This window comes from Diadema antillarum, unplaced genomic scaffold, assembly GCF_040938485.1.
Source record: "Diadema antillarum isolate AM-2024a unplaced genomic scaffold, OU_Dant_1.0 seq00000927_RagTag, whole genome shotgun sequence".
In the NCBI taxonomy this organism is placed as follows: domain Eukaryota; kingdom Metazoa; phylum Echinodermata; class Echinoidea; order Diadematoida; family Diadematidae; genus Diadema; species Diadema antillarum.
The window spans coordinates 238,650-258,595 of NW_027271778.1; the positions used below are offsets into that span (position 1 = coordinate 238,650).

Below are 19,946 nucleotides of genomic sequence, written 5' to 3' on the forward strand. Positions count from 1 at the left end.
TATTTTTGAAACCCTGTGAGTACATTATTCTCTATAACAAGGACAACAAAAGTAAGTAGCTGCAATAGGCTTGATTATGATGCTGGTAGTCAGAGCACTGTGAAAATAAATCCTCTTTCAAAATACAATACAATTTAACTCTTTCCAACTACTGTACAAGCTATTATTTCCATGAACAGATATTTTCACAAATGAAGAGTTCACAGATGTTTTTTCGAGATTTTGTTTTTCATGATTTTGACATAGAGGCTATCAAAAGTGCACTAATGCATGTCAGTTGGAAACATTTTTGTGAGTTGTTGAATTCAGTGATTTGGAGAAAATTTGTGAAAAGTATACCCATGCGAAAATAACAGCTTATATGGTATGAAGGTGTCTTCAGTTGTCTTCTGTCATTTTATGGCCTTCTAAAGGTCAAAAAACAAGTTAGTCTTGAAAGTATTAATGTTTATTGACAGTAGCGAATTCTCACTCGTCTGGATTTGAGAACAACATGCAACACAAACACATAATTCATTAATTGCGCTAAAAAATATTATCAATATAATATTACACTCTGTTTACCGTTTTCTAGTAAAATGAAATGCTCCAGAGGAAGAGCAAACCAAATTTGTTCTCTCTTTGGGCAAATATAACATTATGTTCCATACCTGTATCATATGTCATAATATCTATCCTACTACTGACCGTTACTTGACTATAAACTCACATGACACATTGGGATAGTGCTGTGAGACCCTGTATGAAAATGAGAGCACAGCACAGAGGAGAGAGAGAGAAAAAAAAGGCTGATTGGGCTTGTTTTGGGCTAGAACTGCTTGTTTTGGGCTAGAAAAGCTCTGAGAACACCATGGAGAATTTAAAGAGGATCTCCTCTCAAAATCAAAGCCGACTGTGATAGAAATAATTAGGGCTGATGAAAACAACTGTGTTGTATTACATGTAAGGTGATCATAGAGTAAATGATGGGAGTATTTACATATCTTCCTTAATAGTAGCGATTTTGATCACAATTATATAAGCATATCAATCATCGCCTTACAAATTTCCTATTGGTTTGTGCAAATATCTTTTCCAAATTTCTCCTCTTTAAAATGAAAACATACATCATTTCCTTCACATGAAATCATACTAGCAGCATCACAATCTTGATATTATGACACTTTTGATATCAATTTTTGAGTTGCTATACTAATCATTGGTTGAAAATAATTACAGAAATATTTGCCTGCCATCTGAAAAAAAAGAAGATAAGCAGTTTTAAAATCATGCTGTGTGACTTTTTGACTTCTAACAAATTTAGTATAATACTATCTTAGAGCATGTGAAATTACTTGCAGCATGACGTACGACAAAGCAACAAAAATTGAATCTACCTATACCGTGTTTAGGATTCAATTAAGCTGAACTAAATAAAACATTTCTCTTATACAACTTGGATATTCCATCAAACCTGGCATAACTCCAACTGACATCTTAAAAGAGGTATTTCATTTTAGTACAAGATGAAATTAGTATTGTCAGATAATTAGTACACAAGCACAATATGTAGGTATGGAGCTATTGTGATATTTATTTGATTATAATACCATGTCCAAGTTTGTTGCTGGACAATTTCCAATGATGATAGAATTTGGGCTGCAGTGTAATGCAAATATTCATCTTTTTAGCTTTAATGTATACTTTAATGTTTGATATTTCTGATGTAATAATTATGACATGACCTTCACTTCAACTGATTTGCAATAATATTGTTTCTTTGAAAATCTTACGGTGGAAAATAGGACAGTTTTCATAAGGTACTGACCTCTAAATACTGTTTCAACTGATCTGACTTTACTCATGGCTGCTTATCTTCACGACATTCAGTTACACTCAAGATTATTACCATTCATGGGTCTGGTAGTCCACAGTCATTGGGGGTGCATAGTAGAGCTGGCAAGCAGGTTATATAGATACAGTGCACTCCCGTTACAACGAACACGGTTATAACGAAATTTCGTTATAACGAAGTAAATCTTCAGGTCCCAAAATTATCACCATTAAAGTCTATGGTACAAAATTCGCTTATAACGAACACGGTTATAGCGAAATTTCCGTTATAACGAAGTCTTTTCCGAGCGCCACAGACAAAGAAAAACAAAAGAAATGTGCTCCGTTATAACGAAATGCGAATTGCTTTCAAAAATACGGAGCGAAACAAGCATTTATAGCGTCTCTGCATTGGTGAACGCTTCACATCACTGTGTGTGTTTGCTCCTTGTGTCACGCACAGTTTCTGAGGGGAACTTGCGTTTATTATTGTAATACAGTTATCCCATCACATTTCACATAGCTTTCGAGTGTATGATGAGTATTCAGCAAACAGAATATGATATACGTACGTGGTTTCCTTGTTTTCGTTATACATGTATATTGTATTTGTTCGGTTATAACGAAATTTCGTTATAACGAAAGAAAACTGCCGGTCCCGAGCATTTCGTTATAACGGGAGTGCACTGTAGTAAGGTCATCTGAATGGTGGTGGCAAGTTGTAATTATCTGTGATTAATGGGACACATATTTACGATACACCCATCGATACACTGCGTTGTGGTCTGGGTAAATTCCATCCGTACCTGCAGAATGAAACAATAAAGGATTGAAAAACGTTTTAAAGTGACAGACTTACAAAGAGCAATTAAATAACAAGACAGAAAAGGCGTTTAAGCAAACTATATAACTTAGCGAGATGATTTTAGTATATCTAATACCCATTCATCGTTGCAATCAAAGAGAAATTGCTCAAAGTTATCATATCATTCAAATTCTAAATCATTTCTTCTTTTTTTTTCATTTTCACACATTTGCTTCATTTCTACTGTCAGTGCAAAATATGAAACAAAATAACATTGAAAGTTATGGCAAAAAGGCATCTTTCAGCATTTGCACATTCTCATCTACCAAACTGAAACATTGTCATAAATGGCATAATACAGCTGTATGCAGTATTCTCAAATGCACTGATGGACTTCAGTATTTCGAATTCTAGATTTTTGTAGGGGACTACTTGTATCTCTTCTACAAAAATGATAAATAAATAACATCAGTTAAAAGAGACCAAAAAAAAAAAAAAAATGGAGTAAATTATCATTAGAAGAATGCAGAAATTTGAAACTGCATTTACGTACATACACTGTACTTACAGCATTGGATGCTACCTGCCAATTTTGTGAAAATCAGTCATACAAGTTTTCAAAAAGAAGTTGAAAAGAGGTAAAAACATTTACGCACAACGGACAACAGATGATGAATGACTGCAATAGCTCATTTGAGCCTTTGGTTCAGGTGAGATAACAAAACATTGGACAGGCAGTAAAACAAGAACAAGCCTTAACCCATTGACGACAAGTACCGAGTAAACTCGGCCAAGGGTCTGAGGGAAATGCGTGCTGTAGCAAAATCAGCCCGTCCTCAACAGGTTAAATTCACAGACTATTACCTGTTTGTGCTGCTTCAAGGTCTCCATTCTCGAGAACCTCATAGATAAACCAGTAGAATCCACGAGTGTTGTCATTCTCAACATTGTTGATGGTGAAGATATGGTTGCCAAACTGGGTCATCCTTGACTCAAACCTGTAAATGTAAAGAAAAAGGAGGTTTCATGTTAGAAATTAAATTTGCTTTGTCCATACATGCCAAGAAAAATAATCGAGCGTGATGCAATGCATTTTGCACACAAATCTGTCTCTGTATCAAATCAATAGAAACAATAAAGTCTTTTCCTAGAAGAGTTGTCTTCACAATCTGATAAGCTTGTAGCATATACATGCCATTCTTGTAGACTGACCTAATGTAGATGCAGAGCAAGGGGAAGGCATTATAATATTTCCTGCAATGCCATGTCTTTGACTGCTTGTCTCCACAATGAATCTTTTAATGTACTTAACATTTTCCTTTGTTATGAAACAAAAATGACATGCATGCACTCATGCGGTCATCATGACTATGATTAAATACTGCTGAGGTGGTTCTGGTTGTCAGCAATTAGGTCTTTGAAATGAAATGTGTTAACTCTTAAAGTATGGTGAACGAGAAAAAAAGGACGATATTCATAAACAAGGTGCTTTATACATTTCTGGAAAGCCTAAGTCTCTAGAAATATGAATAATCAACTTTCATAAAGGTAAAAACGTCTCCAGAACGATGGAGAGATGGTGTTTGGAGACCCTTTTTAGACCACCTGAACCCGATCTGACAGCGAAATTTTGGTGACCAAAATTATGACGGCACGAAATGTGCGCACTCCATCCAAACAGTGGGCTCTGTCTATGGAGGGCCGTTGCGGACATAGTTCATTTGAGGCATATGTATGGAGAGGCAGTTGCATACGTATGCCCGTTTCCATGTATGCCCCAAACGAGTTGCGTCCGCAGCGGCCTTCCATATCTGTCCTCTCTCCCTCGTTTCTTCTACCACCGACTTTGCCACTGTCACTATCAGTGTCATTGTCACTCTCATCACTCAATTCACTCTCGATGTCAAACTCAAAGTCTTTCCGTACAATATAAGGTAAAAATTAGATGTTTTAATGTTTCAGCCGAGAAAGCAAATGCGACTAAAGACAGGCCAGATATTGCATCCGCTCACCAAGAAATATGTGCTTTATGAATGGCGGCCTCAATGTCCCACTGCACTCGTAAAGGGTTTTGTTAATTTCATGACGTCATACTTTAGGGCTCGAAAAAGACGGCTGTTCTGGAGTGAATATCGGTGCAGCAAATCGGTCAGTTATAACTCGCAATTTCTCAGCGGCGCGAATATCTTTTAATAAGTCACATTAAAAATCTGTTTTAACAGACATATCCCTCTGCTTTGACACCTTCTTTTACATGATTTTCTTGATTTTAATGTCTCATTCACCATACTTTAAAGGAATCTTATCTTAGGCACTCCTCAGAATTGACAACTCTGTGTTTAGACTTTGCTTATTTCACCTCAAAATGGAAAGATATTCCACTGACAAACTCATCAAGACTGTTTCATGAAATTAAATGAGAATAGCATATTTTTTGTTGAATACAATCTTTGTGTTTTTACTTTCACTATCAAACAAGATACTGTATATGCCATGTATCTAACGAGTCTAAATTTTCATGAATCGGGACTTCCCCATGATTTTGCGAGTAGTTAAATTCGTTATCATGGAGTACTGAACAGAGAAATGTAAATGTGCACGTCACATTCATATCAGGATCAGAGTCAATATTTTTGTGTGTCTTTAAATTTGCAGGCAGCATCTGACTCGCACATTTGCGAAAATAAAAACATTGTGAAATATTTGGCGTATACAGTATACAATGAGGAAACCGCACTCAAGCAACTCACTGCAAATCGTTGATCTGCCTTGCACGTTCCATGACGCGGAACAAATTCTCTCCCGGGATCGCCGTGACAACCAGAGGGTCATCCGTCAGGGTGACGTTGCCGTCGACCCGATGGATCTGGAGATTCACGGAGATGGTCTCGTCATGACGGCTGATAAAAGGGATCACCTCGAGGGAGTCTGAATTTGGCAAAGAGAACAAGTGCAATCAACTTGTTGAAGACTACTTAAACAGTTTGACATACAGGGTGTAGTTCAAAGATTATGATGTAGCAGACTGCATGTATTCAAAATCCAGATCAGGCATATAACAGGAATATCTTCAGTCTCTGATCTTGTGATAAACTTTTTTGAAAGCCTTTGTGAAATCTTTCCTGCATCAAAGGAATCTCAGAATAAACCCAAATTAAATGATGTACGTTGAATGCTGTCCATCAATCAAAGGTTCTCCATTCCCTGTCAATTTGGTTGTGTCTTAAACATCATACGAGAGTGGAATGAGTTGCAAAAATGCTTCAATATCAATCCAACATTGATCTATGAAGTCACAGTCACTAATAAATCTGTAATAATAACATGCTATACAAAGAAAGAAGGATAAAAAAAAAGGATTTGTCTGTTCTGGTGCTGTGACATAATGAGAATGTAGGTTAGTAACATGCTTAACCTGTTGAGGACGGACTGATTTTGCCACAACACGCATTTCCCATACACACATGCCTGAGTATACTCGGGACTAGTCCTCAACGGGTTAATGTTTGATATATGGCATGCTACTCTAGAGAAAAATGTAGCCACATTCTCAGTATAATACAAGTTGGTGTACAACTGACACTGTAAAATAATAAATGTAGGGTATCATCTTATATAAGGATGGGTTTTGGCGACTTATGGTGAATCACATCATTATTATGAAATTCACACTGCATCGTTCATGCGTTCTTTAATTCTTTTTTTTTTTTTTTTTTTGATTCTGGACCTTTTATACAATATCTAAAATCTGCAAGCCACACTAACCATGGCTGGGGCACTCCTGGTCAATCTCTGTCAGGCTGCCATGGTGACGGTTGCTAAGCAACGGGAGGATCTGGATGGTGCCACCTTGGCTGCCGAAGTCACCGTCCTCCTGCTGAGCATCCAGGATGAGAGTGATGGTGCTGTTACAGAGCCATCTTGCTGGCGACGTTCCACTGGCAATTAGGGCCTGAGCAGTATGGTAAACATTTATTCTCAAGATTAGAGCAAAATACTGTAAAACTGGAAATCTTCACTTGAGGAATTTTTGGCACATGGGTGGGCAAGATGAATTATACATGCCTTTAACTCTGTATGCCAAAGCTGTCGCCACAGTAGGCTCAATTACATTGATGGACTACCATACATGTACATGATGCACTGTCCAGTAATAAACCCTATATTAACCCATTGAGGACAAGTCCCAAGTATACTCGGGCAAGAGTCCATGGAAAATGCATGTTGTAGCAAAATCAAACCAACCTGAATGGGTCAAAGTTGAATAATCCAACATACACATAGCTTTCATGCCTGAGAGAGGATTTTTGATTACCTATGGTGACATTCTACATGACATTTATCAGATTCTCTTTCTCCAATTAGATGAATTGAATGGATTTTCTGGAAGAATGACTGGAAAGAGTAAGGTACATGTAACAAATATCTCATTCTATTTAAGCAGTGAACGAAATATGCCTTGCAAATGTTGCAAATGTGATGCACTCTCATAAGAATGGTTTTCACAGTTTTACACGTCCTGATTTATCACTAGAAGCTTGCATTGATTTCTTGCTGCATAATTATCTGTACATTTATTTTGTATTGCACTTCATGACTTGTACTTCTTTCAAACTGTTATTAATAAATATGAATCAATGAATGTATACTTTGTATCAAAACATGATTGAATTGAATGGCATAACAGATAAAAGCTTGTATGATAATGATGATGATGAATTGAATAAAAGAGAGAGAGAAAAAAAAAAACAAACAACAACACATTCTTGTGGCCTTGCCTGAGCTGCAAGGGCAGTACTGATGATGTTGGTGCCAATCCAGCTGCTGAACCCTCCGTCTGAATTCTGCTGCTGCAGTATGCACTCTGTCGCATTCTCCGTCATCTGCCGCAAGAGGCTGAGCTGCTCAACGTTGTTAAACTGCGACCGCATGCAGGACATGGCCATTACTGCCATGGATGTGACGTCTAGTTTGGGGAAAAAATGGAATTGGCACCTCATGGAAATTTAAAATCACATGAAAATATAAACTCTGATTCTGACATGAATGTAAAGTGCATGCACACATTTCTCCATTCAATACAGTAGTCCACTATTGTAAATTTAACCACTAGCAAAATTGTCGGGAGGTCTCGATTCACAAAATATTAGACTCACGTATCATGGCGAAAATAGTACTCTTTGTAAAGCCCTACGGAGGTCAGTACCATAACTTTTAATGCAAATTCATCACTTTTGAACAGTCTGATTTTCCTCAAGCTTCACTGATGTATTCTATTGAAATTTCTGCATTCACTCAATTCACATACACATTTGGCTATCATTTCTGTGTAAGTTTGTCGGTTGCAGAAATTTGGAAAAAAGTCTTGGGGGGGGGGGGAGTTCCAAGCGGCTTCACAATATATGGCTTCATGTTTGTTTTTGCTTTTGTTTTATTGTTGGTTTTTTTTTTTTTTTTTTAGGGGGGGGTTCATTTGCACGATGTGATTGATTTCATGATTTTATCTCCACTATGGCTATCCTACCGATTCCCATTGGGAAGCATCCATTCTCCCTCTGAGCCTCTCTAAGGGTCTGTAGAGCACTGGTCGGGATCTCGCCCTCAGGAGAGCTGCACAGTGCCAGCAGCGCAAGGGAGTACGGGAAGAAGTTGTGCGTATCGTTGGCCCGGAGGGTAGCCACACGGTGGTGAATGTGATGCACAAGGCCGTGGCCGTGGAAGTTTGAGGGATTGCGACAGGTGGCGTGTAGAGCCATGGCGTAGTATGCCAGCTGACCCAGGGGCATCTCTCTGAGGTGTTTTCTGAAGAAAAAAAAAACACATTATAAATCTTGTTATAACTGACATCATCAAAAAGCAGCATTACCATGTACAGCACATGGGTATAAAAATTCCACCAATACAGTGGACTGCTATAAAGAAGTCCTTGGGACGGCAGTTTTCTTTCGGTATATCAAACTTTTGTTATAACCAAACAAATAAACAAATATAAATACACAGAGCGGATAATTGTTGTGGCCTGAATTTTTACTTCATTGTAACCCGAATTTCGTTATAGAATTTTGTTACAACTGTGTTCCTTATAACGAGAATGCACTGTACATTGATAATTTCTGCAATAAAAAATAAAAAATAATTCCATACAGAATACAGTCAGAAGATCATGAATCTGGCTTGCCTGCAGTAAAGAATCCAAACACTGAATATAATTCCCAAACAAATACCACACACATGCCTCATTTATCTTCATGGGAAGATGCACATAAATAAATAAATAAATAAAGGAATAAATAAATAAATAAATAAATAAATAAATAAATAAATAAAATTAGACAAATAAATAAATAAATAAATAAACAAATATATGAATATTAAAATGAATGAAAAATGAATATGAATTATTATGTATAGATGTGTGCATGAGTGCTTCTTTCTCAGAATAACAAAAAGCATAACCACATCATATTTTGTAATGTGCATCACAAACTTACATGCATTTTAGTTTGTTTGTTTTATTTTATTCTCGCTTCTGAAGTATTCAATTTGCACAAATATAGACAATAAATTTATTATCATACCACAATCATATATGTGAAAATTGGAAGCAATCTGATGAAGGGAATGACACTGATGATGCGATATTCATCTAACATAAGAAACTAAACATGAGTAACTGCATGAAATCTACAAGTATGTCCAAAAGATCAAAATGAAAAGAGAAGAGCATAGGTTTTTATTTTTGTTTCAGATGTTCTCAGCAAAGGGGAAACAGTATACAAATATTGACTGCTCATGAGGATGATGGTGGAAATTATCATTCCCAAGGTGCTTTTCATACCGACCCTTCTATCATCCCGAGGCGTTAGCCGAGGGGTGATGGAAGGGTCGGTATGAAAAGCACCGAGGGAATGATAATTTCCACCACCATCCGAATACAGAGCAGTTAATATTTGTTTTATATACCTCATCGTTTAAGATCTAGTATAGGGCTTGGCAAATACGCAGTAAAACTGGTAGGCCTAGCCCTAAAATCAGGCCACAGCGCTCGCTTGCATGGTTTTCGTGCATTTCGTAGACTACCCAGTACGCACGGTACTCACTCACGGTTAGTCACACGGCCTTCGGTGAGCTCCTGCATAAAATCTTGGCAGAAGATTACAGTATACATCCAATTTCCCGTCGCTCGTGTTTGAATTCGATATTTCCAACATGCTGAGATTTGTCTCTATTTCGGGATCCTAAGAAATCCTAAAGACAAAGTGTACGATCTTTGATTCAACTCACGTCAAATCACGGAGGAGCGCTCGATCACCATGCCATGTTGAAACATACCTGTTGAGCGCGCTAGTGCGATGATTGTGCATTATGTTGTATACGATGCGCGTAGTGAACGTCCTTGGGGAGGGGTTGCGGACACCGCGCGCAAAGTCTAGTGTACTTGTTATGTGTACAAAAGTTGCGGAGGGTTTACGAATTCTATCACGAGGGTTTTGACTTACTATCACGAGGGTTTTGCCTTTCTATCACGAGGGTTTTGCCTTTCTATCACTTATATGATAAGATAGATGGGACTACACCTTGTCACGTGATATTCGTTTGACCAATCATTGATACGAATCTCACTCATGAGGTATATAATAAAGAATAAGTTCACCTCAATATAAATGCGGATTGAGAGAATGCAGCAATATTAATAGAACACATTAACAGTGACAGTTTGAGGAATATCAGACAACCTGTTCAAAAGTCATGAAGTTTCAAAGTTTCAGTGCTGCTATCCATGGATGAGAAAACTGATATAGCTTGTGATGTCACATCATAGAACAGAAAATTCAACATACTTTTGAACTTCACTTTTCTTGCATATTAACAGACTTATCATTATCATCACTACCCTTTCCTGTTGAGGACAGGCTGATTTTTCTATAACACATGTAATTTATCATAGACACGTACCTGCCCGAGCATACTTGGGACTAGTCTCAATGGGTTGAAATATACGTCAATTACAAGCCAAGGTAATGTGTACTTTTTCCAAAAAATTTAGTGGAATTCTTTTCTTATATTTCCTTATATTGTTCAAAGCATGCAATATCACAAGCTGTGGTAGTGTCCTCATCCAGAAATGGTGCCACAAAAAAAAAAAAAAAAATCACAAATTCATAACTTTTGAACGGATTGTCCAATTTTCCTCAAACTTTCACTGATGTGTTATACTAATATTGCTACATTCACTCCATCCACATGTACATCAAGGTGAACTTGTATCAATTAAGATTCACCTGTGAGAAATGTCCCGCAGCACCTCTATCTCCAGCTGCTTGATACTCAGCTGACCCTCCAGGGAGAGGGGGTGGTTCTTCCACGTCTCATTGGCCAGATGGAGAGACAAGATGGCCGACCCCGTGCTCACAAAATTCCATCCCCAGTCCGGCCTCCGCTCATCTAGCAGCCAATCGGAGGCAAGCCACTGGGCAGCCTGGAGCCTCTGGACCAGGTCTTGGCTGGTGTCAGGGCCTAGTGTCGGGAAAAGATGGGACAATTGGGGGTCATCTTGATGGGAACTCATGTGTAGCCGTGGAAAAGTTATAATGGAATCTTCACAGTATTAGAAAACTGTTGGCATTTTTTTTTTTTTTTTTTTTTTTGGGGGGGGGGGGGGGGGGAAGAATTAACTTAGATGGGTTTGAAGAGCAAGATTCAAGTCTGTCACCATCTACCAACGTTATTTACATACATTCTATGTTAATTTCACTGACTCTCATGGGCCTGAGTCATTTTCTCTAGAAAATTTAAAGGAAAAAAATATGTATTGCCCACACTGTAAGACTAAATGATAATATGTGTACTTCAATATTCAATGACAACCCCCCCCCCCCAGAAAAAAAAAAAAAAACCCAGGACTTTTCAGGCCCTTACAACACCTAGATTCTATCACTCTCCGTACATCGTAGGTATGCACTTCCATCAACAAGAAGAATAAGAAGAAGAAGAAGACAAAGAAGAAGAAATTATTATACAGAAAGACATCACAATATCTAAAAGCCACACAGAATCCAACCTTACTTCGATTCAAAATACAGTCTTTAAAGCTTAATGAGGGATAAGTGAAAAACCCCACAAACCACTCTCTTAGGCAACTTTATAGAAAAAATAATGCATAGAATTTGAGGACACCACCAAACGATTTATTGTGAAACCATCCTCATAGGGAACCACTCGTGGATTCTGAGCAATACAAATTGGTTGCTGTTGACTGTAGCTTTGTGTCAGACATACTTACCACAAATTTCTGAGACAGGCTCAGCTGCATTTGAGGAAACAAGACACTGGGAAATAAGCCCAAGAATGTGCCACAAAAGTTTCATTTTGCCAGTCGCCCTGCAGTAAGTGATTGATAAAACATAAATGACAAATTTTGAAAACTTATACATCTCAATTGTGGTTAGCAGTACAGCAATGTGAGAAAGATGTGAAAAGATCTGCCTGGCACACAAATAGGAAATGATTCAATATCTAGGTGTCACATAAAGAAAAGAAAATGAGTGGAACCAAGTACATTAAAAGATTAGAGAAGCACTCTGAGGGCGACCTCTGCCAAGTAGCTAATTTCCACCAATAATCCTGTTCTTCCAGAGATCAGTGATTTCCACCCATACGTATTGCTTGCTAAAAAATCATCCAAATTCCCATATATCGAAGGCTTTTGTCACGTCATCCACCTTCAGCTGCGCGGCGCACCTCGCAGTGGAGCATGCACTTTAGTGCACGTATGAAAACCTCAAAAATATGTAGCTTGAACTCCCAAGGTAAGGTCAAGTTCATTGACCCTACCTGCCAAAATATCAAAAAACCTTTATAAAATCCATGAAAGTTTTCGAATTACTGCCAAAATTTAATCATCTGTTCTTTGCATCATTCTCAACATTTCCTGCAAGTTTCATCCAAATCCGTTTGCAACTTTTTGAGTTATTTTGCACACGGACAAACAAACAAAAACATAACCTCCTCCCTTGGCGGAGGAAAAAAAACTGACAAGGAGGGACTCCTACCTATTGGGAGGAGATCAATATCATCCATATTCTACACGTCATGGGCTATCCTCTATGGTGGACTTGTAAAAGCTTTTGAAGATTTAACAGCAAGTTAACTGAATAAACAAAGTCACACACTTGAGCAATGATATTTCTGATTAGTCATTAGGACTGGTCATTAGTACTGATCATTAGTAAAAACTTAAGCCCGCTGGACACGTTAGACAAAATGAAAAACTGGGCATGTGATTGCTCTCTGCCAATCATTTGAATAGGATCCATATTACAATTTTACATCTTCTAAGTTATATCAACAAGTAATCGATCTATGTAAAATGGATGCTACTCACTCCTTCAAAAAAAAAGAAAAGAAAAGAAAAATGAGTAAGAATCAAGAATCATACTGATTTAAATTATAATTTGGTAAAAACTGGAATGATTATGTATCTCTGAGCAAGAGGTGGTATTAATTCTAGTTGCACAAGGAGTTCAAGATATGACAAATTCCTATCTCCTGAGATCGTTTTAGTTGCCCGTCTCTGTACACTCTCAAACTTTCTCATGGTGACCACGCTGCCTGACTGTATTCCCAAACAGGTCTGAACAAAAGACCCTCAAACAAAAATGGCACTTTACTGTATCAAGATTCTTATTAGAACTCTACTGTACCGGTACTAGCAATTCCTTGATATCTAATAGCTTTCACGGTTGCCTGTGAGACTATGATCTTTAACTCTTTATGTGCCATGTTCGGACATTTGACTCAGTTAACGGCGTGCCGAGTTCACATATTTTGCTCAAATGAACAATCCCGCCTACACGGATCAATAAATCGCCAAATGCCTAAGTACAACGAAAGCTTAACCCATGCTTCCATTCCTCAAACATGCATTGCCTTATTATCTGGTGTTTGATAAGGTAGTAACGTTCATTTCAATAAAATTCAAATTTTCTGTTGCGGCTGTGTCTGCAAAAGTTATACCTCCCAGACCTACGTAGTGATGCACATAGCATAGCTACTGCTGTACTAACCATTCGCGAGAGTATAAATCATAGCTTTGTCAGCAATTTACATTGCAAGAAAACATGGAATTTTGTCCCCAACTTTATGTAACCTTATTTACAGTAATGCTTATCTAGCGTTAACATTTCTATAAAAAGTTACATGTCTTTGATATATAGTACCAGGTATGTTTTCCATATAGCCTGTGCATGGCAGTTTCACAATAATGTAGCACATAGATAGGGCAGTTTGATACACTGTGGCACATGACGGGTTAAAACATCATTTTGAATACTACAAAAAGTTTGTGACCATCTTGGTCTTTCTCTGTGAACCTCCTTAACCTATTCCCTACAAATGGGAACCTGGCAGCTTTTGTATTAAATCTATAGAGACTTCCGAATGGAACAGGTTAAGAGCCACTGCATGTGATGTGCATAATTCTCTCTGCATAAAATCATATGATATTCATCACTAGTATGCATAAAATTTTCTGTGCTATGTTTCCCAATCCAAGCGAAGGTTTGCTCCCAACTGTGTACAAGGAGTGCCCTAGGGTTAATGGGCAGCATGAATTTAAATTCCAATATCTAGTTTTTGCTGGTTGAGTTTTTCATCATAAATCATGATTCTAATCTCTGAAGAAATACACCGTAAGCCGAGAACTACCCAATGAATGCATGGATGATGATGATGATGGATCTCGACGTTTAAGGATATACTGTAGTTGAGCCCGGCAGTCATGTTGTGGCAGACTTAGTAATATATATCAGTTGTGATGCCTGATGGCATATAATAGGGCCTACTGCTTTGCTATGATATGTCCCCTTGCCTATAAATAAATATCAGAAGAAAACATCAATTAGGTAGTGTCCATACCATCTTGACCATGTGATCAGTCAGTGTACGTTAAATTCTACATTTAGTGCATTGAATTTGAGCAGGTCGAGACCTAGACTATTGTCAGTCTGACCAGACCGCTGTGCGTAGTTAGTCAGTCGGTAGAAGTTGGGTGTTAGTGTTAGTGGTATAGTGACGGTGGTACCATAATCAGCTGATTACTACTAATGTCTGGTTACTAGTACAGTAGTGTCACACTGGTGTGAATAACAGTCGTAGATATCTATATTTATCTAGCTTATCGTGCTTATGATACGACTTACATACAAGTTGCTTTATACACTTACCTTCCTCTTCGATCAGAAAAATCAGGAGTAGCAACGAGTAAAACTTAATTGAATTTATAGTGTCCCTAACACTTGGCTACAGGACATCCAGCAGCCGTTCACAATACACAGTCACAATACACAATACACAGTCACAATACACAGCACACGCAACCTACCAGTAGGTATACCCGGTACTTCGCAATAACAAAGTATCGGCTGATCCTTGTGAATTATTCATAAATTAACTTAGCTGTAGTGCCTGCTGTAGAGGTTAGTAATTCCAATTCCTACCAGTCAGCTAGCTGCGGGTATGATCTAAACGCCAGCTCCGTCAGTATCTAGTGAACTAATTTGCATACAAAGAGATTGAAGGTTTAGCGCATTTCGGAAGCAGGCCACACTACTGCACGATACACAAAGCTAGACTTGGGTTGCGTGTGCATTTGTGTGCGGTGTGTGTGATGCTAGAACTGCAAGCTGCAAGAAGGGGTTTCCCCTTTCACTCTCACTCATTACCCCCCCCCCCCCCCCCCCCCCCGGATTGGAGGAAGTGCACCACACCCTCAATGTGTAGCTTGTTTTTTCCATTCAGTATTTATTGGTTAAAAAAAAATAAACGGAATTTATAACAAAGAATAAAAAAATCAAGCGAATTACAGAATCACATAATAAAGAAAAAAATGCAGCATAACAAATTATACATAAAACATTACATATCAAATTTGACAAGAATACCTTGTAGGAAAACTATACAGTTTCAAATTAAATGTCAAACCTCCATTTTTGAAAATGAGTAGCAAGTTTACCTTTCTTTTTGGAAATTCTATATTCTATTTCTTTATCAATTTTTAAGTAAGCCTGAAAAGATTCCAAAATAGGGGTTTTATTCTGGAATTTACAGACATTATATGAAATACTTTATGGATAAATATATATATATATATATGTTATATAAGAATCTCCATGTAAACCGTACATCTTCTCAAAATTAGAAAAAATGCAATTTTTCTTTTCCTTATGATTGATGATATCTATTATCTTTTGCCATAAATGTAGTATATGGGGGTATATACGAACAAATGTAAAAAAAAAGTTTCAGGTGATTTATTACAAAAGGAACAAAGTGGTGAGTCTTTTCTCTTGATTTTAAATAAAAAGTCATTTAAGGCTATTGCCCTATAAAAAAGTTTTACAAAAAAAAAAGGATCGTAATCGAGTGTCAATGGTGCTTGTCAAATTTCTCATAAGGATTGTTTGCCAGATAGGAGAATTTCGGTTGAATAAGTCATTCCAAAAAGAAAGGTGATTAACTGGGATAACATTTTCCAACATTACATCATATACATACTTGGAAAGCTTACGAGTTTGTATAAGTTTACCCATAATCGTTTCAAAAATAAGATCTTGGTTTATTTATGAATGTGTGAGCCATTCTTGCGGAATATTCTTCATTAAAAGATTATATTTCCTCCTATCTGATTTATCTATATCATAATCAAGCACTACCTCTTCAAATAATTTACTACCAGGGTGGACAGGATCTAGTAAGTCATTGATATAAATCAAACCCTTCTGTAACCAATTGTCATATACAAAAAAAAAACATTGTTTTGATTTGGATCGAATATTCTTATTGAACCATAAAGATTGACATGCACCTATTTCAGAATAAACAGATCCAAATTCAATTTTAACCAGTTTTTCTCTGAATGAATACCAGGACCTTAAAGAATCGGCTAATTGAACAAATGGTAATTTATTTAAAACAGTTTCTGGAGCATTAGTCTTCCACAAAATAACCGTTACCGGACAAAACTTCTCTAAAACTGATAGCTCCATACGTTTCCAGAAACTATCAAAATTCTCATCATATAGCATTTTAACCCAATTCAATTTCGGAGAAAGAGTAAAAATCGAGGGGTCAATCATTCGTAAACCACCCTGGGAGTAGTCATTACATAAATATTGCCTTTTAATCCTATCATTGCCCCCATTCCAAATAAACTTGTACAATATAGTATTCAGAGTTTTGAAAAAGTTACTAGGAATCTTTGTACACAAGACTGAAAATTGGTAGAGGAGTTGGGGCAAACATAGGGTTTTTACAACAGAAATCTTTCCGATTAAAGAGAGCTTCCTGGCTCGCCAACAGTTAAGCACACTTTTAATCGATTTTAATTTGGGCAGAAAATTCAAATCAAATGTCTGGTTAACATTCAAAGAAAAAATTATACCTAGGGTTTTAAACTGATTTTGTGTCCATTTAAGACCTTTTTCAGAGAAAGGAAAGTCAAGTGAGTCTTTTCTAGATCCAATCAATACAGCCTCGGATTTTGAAATATTTAACTTACAACCAGAACGAACAGCAAAAGAGTCCATCAAATTAAACAGAGTATTGAAAGAATTTATAGACCCATCCACGAAACATGTGGAATCATTGGCTAATAAGGATATCTTAACTCTTTACCTTCCACAGGGATGCCTTTAATATTATCATTTTGTCTTACAGCTAGAGCCATAGTTTCAATAACTAACAAAAACAAATATGGGGAGATAGGGCAACCCTGAAAGATTCCCCTTTCCATATCGATGGGTTTTGTTGAAAAAACAAACATTATTTAAAACATACACGTAGCTCTTTCTTCCAAAATAGATTAACCTAATCCAACCAATAAATTTATCTCCAAAATCAAAAAAAAAAACAACTTTCAGTAAATAGTTATGATTCACGCTGTCAAAAGCTTTTTGAATATCTAACAGAAGAATTGCCCCAGGTATTTTATGAAGTTCAGTATACTGAAATGTATCAATTAATCATCGAATATCATTACCGATTTGTCTCCCTTTCATAAACCCAGACTGATCAGTATGAATTAACTGATCTAGTATTTTCTTCAGACGGTTTGCCAATGTTTTGGCAAGAATTTTATAATCAACAGTTAATTAAAGGATATCGGTCTAAAATTCTTTAAAAACAAAGGGTCCTTATCTTTTTTTTTTGGAATCAGAGTAATTATACCATTCCGCTGGAAAGAAGACATAAAACCATTTTCCACGGAAAAGTTTAAAGGATTTAAAAATAAATCGGAGATATCTTGCCAAAAAACTACATAAAATTCTGCGGGGAGCCCATCAAATCCCGCAGATTTATTGTGTTTCATTGTTAAAAGCGTGTCATATAATATTCCTTTTAAAAAAAAATGTTTTTTCCAAAGAATATTTATCATTCTCGTTTAAAGTAGGAATATTGATGGATTCCAAAAAATCATCCACAACTTCTTCATTATCCTCAATGTGATTTTTATATAAAGTCTGAAAAAAGGTATAAATTTCATTTTCTACTTTAGTATGGTCTGAAATAACATCACCAGTTTCATTTTTAATTCTATATATACTTTTCTTCTCACCCATCCTTTTTTCAAGATTACAGAGATATTTCGAGCTCTTTTCTCCTTCTTCTATCCAACGAACTTTTGAACGAATAATTAAGCCTTGGGTTTCATAATCCAAAATTTGATTTAATTGAGAATTCAAATTATCCAGTTCTTCAATGTAATTTTCATTACCTGCTTAGTCTCATCTGAACTTCCTCAATATCCAACGGCGTAGCCAGGATTTGATCTTGGGGGGGGGGCGGTTAGTCTGCGAGGGAGCGAAGCGACCGAGCCCGAGCGAGCGGAGCGAGCGAGGGGGGAGGGTGTGGGAGGGGGTGTCCCCCCCCCTCCGACGGTAAGAACTTTTTGCATTTTGATGTTGTAAATGGTGCAATTTGATGCATGTTTTTGCGCGTTTTATCGAATTGAAACAGTCCCACTTGTTTAAGGCAGCAATATATTTTCATGTCGATTATCATTGAACAATTTGGCTATAAAATATGGTATCACTTAAATCAATGTCTTGTATGAATTTTTATACTGAATATCATGAACGCGACTGAACCCGAGCGAGCGGAGCGAGCGGGGAGGGGGGGGGGGGTGTGGGAGGGGGGGGGTGAGAACTTTTTTGCATTTTTATGTTGTAAATGGTGCAATTTGATGCATGTTTTTGCTTGTTTTTGCGAGTTTTATCGACTTGAAACAGTCCCACTTGTTTAAGCGGGGTTCCCACTATCGTGCGATCCATTGCGAACGCCACGATTGGACATTCGTAACTGATCGTGGAAAATTTGTTGAACTCGTCTGCAATTTCACGTTTGGATACGAGGTTATGCGAGTCAATTATACATGTTGTTACGCTTGGATGCGATATGGTCACGATTGGTCTATTTCAAGCGATACGATCTGTCACGATCTGGTCTGCCGTTCAAATACGATCCGACAGGATTGTCTTGATTGAGTTCACGATTGGTACCGATCTAACATGACCATTACGATCAGGATCCCCGATCTGGTACGTGCAGCAACGTACTGATACGTTCCAATACGAATACCGCGAACCAATACGGGCTGCTGAGATAAGATACGATATCTTTTACGATCGGGATCAGAAGCGACCCCCATTTAAGGCGCGATTGGACCCGAATGGGAATATTATAGTCCGGCTGACGATGGATTTCATTGTTTCCCTTAGATTATGCAGAGTGATTAGGCCTATTAATTTTATCCACAACCATTGATGATGGCAAGGCTTGACAGGTTGACGATGATGACAACGTAACCTTTGCAGTATTGCTAATGACGATTATGTTATCAGAGAGAAAGCAGCACACAGGCCAGCCATAACCTCAGATATTCCCTCATCTAATATCAAACGTAAAGAAATTAAAAGATTATTAAATCGACATGCTCACCCTCCCCCCTCACAAAAAAAAAATGAAATAACGAACCCAAATACATAAGATCAGATGATTGCCCCTCTTCCCCAGAAAAAAAAAAACCCAGCAAGACAAAAATGACCTTTCTCTCCAATACTTGAAGAAAATAATTATATGATGAAATGGAAGCTAAGAAAGAGGATGGGATCATTTTGAATGTTATGTAACATAGTATTATGTGTTATATACGCTCGATATAAGAAAGTTGGCCGAATGGATAGTATTGCTTATGATTGTGTTCGATTTCATATTCGCAAAGTGTATGTATCATATGCCTTTTTATTTCAAAATGTCGTTATCTCATGGGTTA

The 19,946-nt window shown here is 37.3% G+C and overlaps 1 protein-coding gene across 1 annotated transcript; it reads right to left on the reverse strand.

Annotated features, from left to right (window-relative positions):
* Nucleotides 1-1,761: 1,761 nt before the first annotated feature.
* Nucleotides 1,762-15,188, reverse strand: LOC139741408 (cobalamin binding intrinsic factor-like). The gene is made up of 9 exons (XM_071651994.1): nucleotides 15,000-15,188; nucleotides 11,901-11,998; nucleotides 10,900-11,134; nucleotides 8,142-8,419; nucleotides 7,396-7,583; nucleotides 6,383-6,569; nucleotides 5,368-5,545; nucleotides 3,482-3,615; nucleotides 1,762-2,618 (listed from the first exon to the last, which is right to left on the reverse strand). The coding sequence occupies exons 1-9, from the start codon at nucleotides 15,059-15,061 to the stop codon at nucleotides 2,548-2,550; spliced, it is 1,431 nt and encodes a 476-aa protein (XP_071508095.1). The 5' UTR covers nucleotides 15,062-15,188; the 3' UTR covers nucleotides 1,762-2,547.
* Nucleotides 15,189-19,946: the final 4,758 nt, after the last annotated feature.

Bases quoted from the DNA above. Each gene is read 5' to 3' on its own strand.
- LOC139741408 (XM_071651994.1), bottom strand. From the start codon at position 15,061: ATGAATAATTCACAAGGATCAGCCGATACTTTGTTATTGCGAAGTACC. The intron at 8,420-10,899 runs GTGAATCTTAAT...TTTTTTCTTCAG, and splicing joins CTGCGGGACATTTCTCACAG to AAAACACCTCAGAGAGATGC. The intron at 6,570-7,395 runs GCAAGGCCACAA...CATACTGCTCAG, and splicing joins GTACTGCCCTTGCAGCTCAG to GCCCTAATTGCCAGTGGAAC.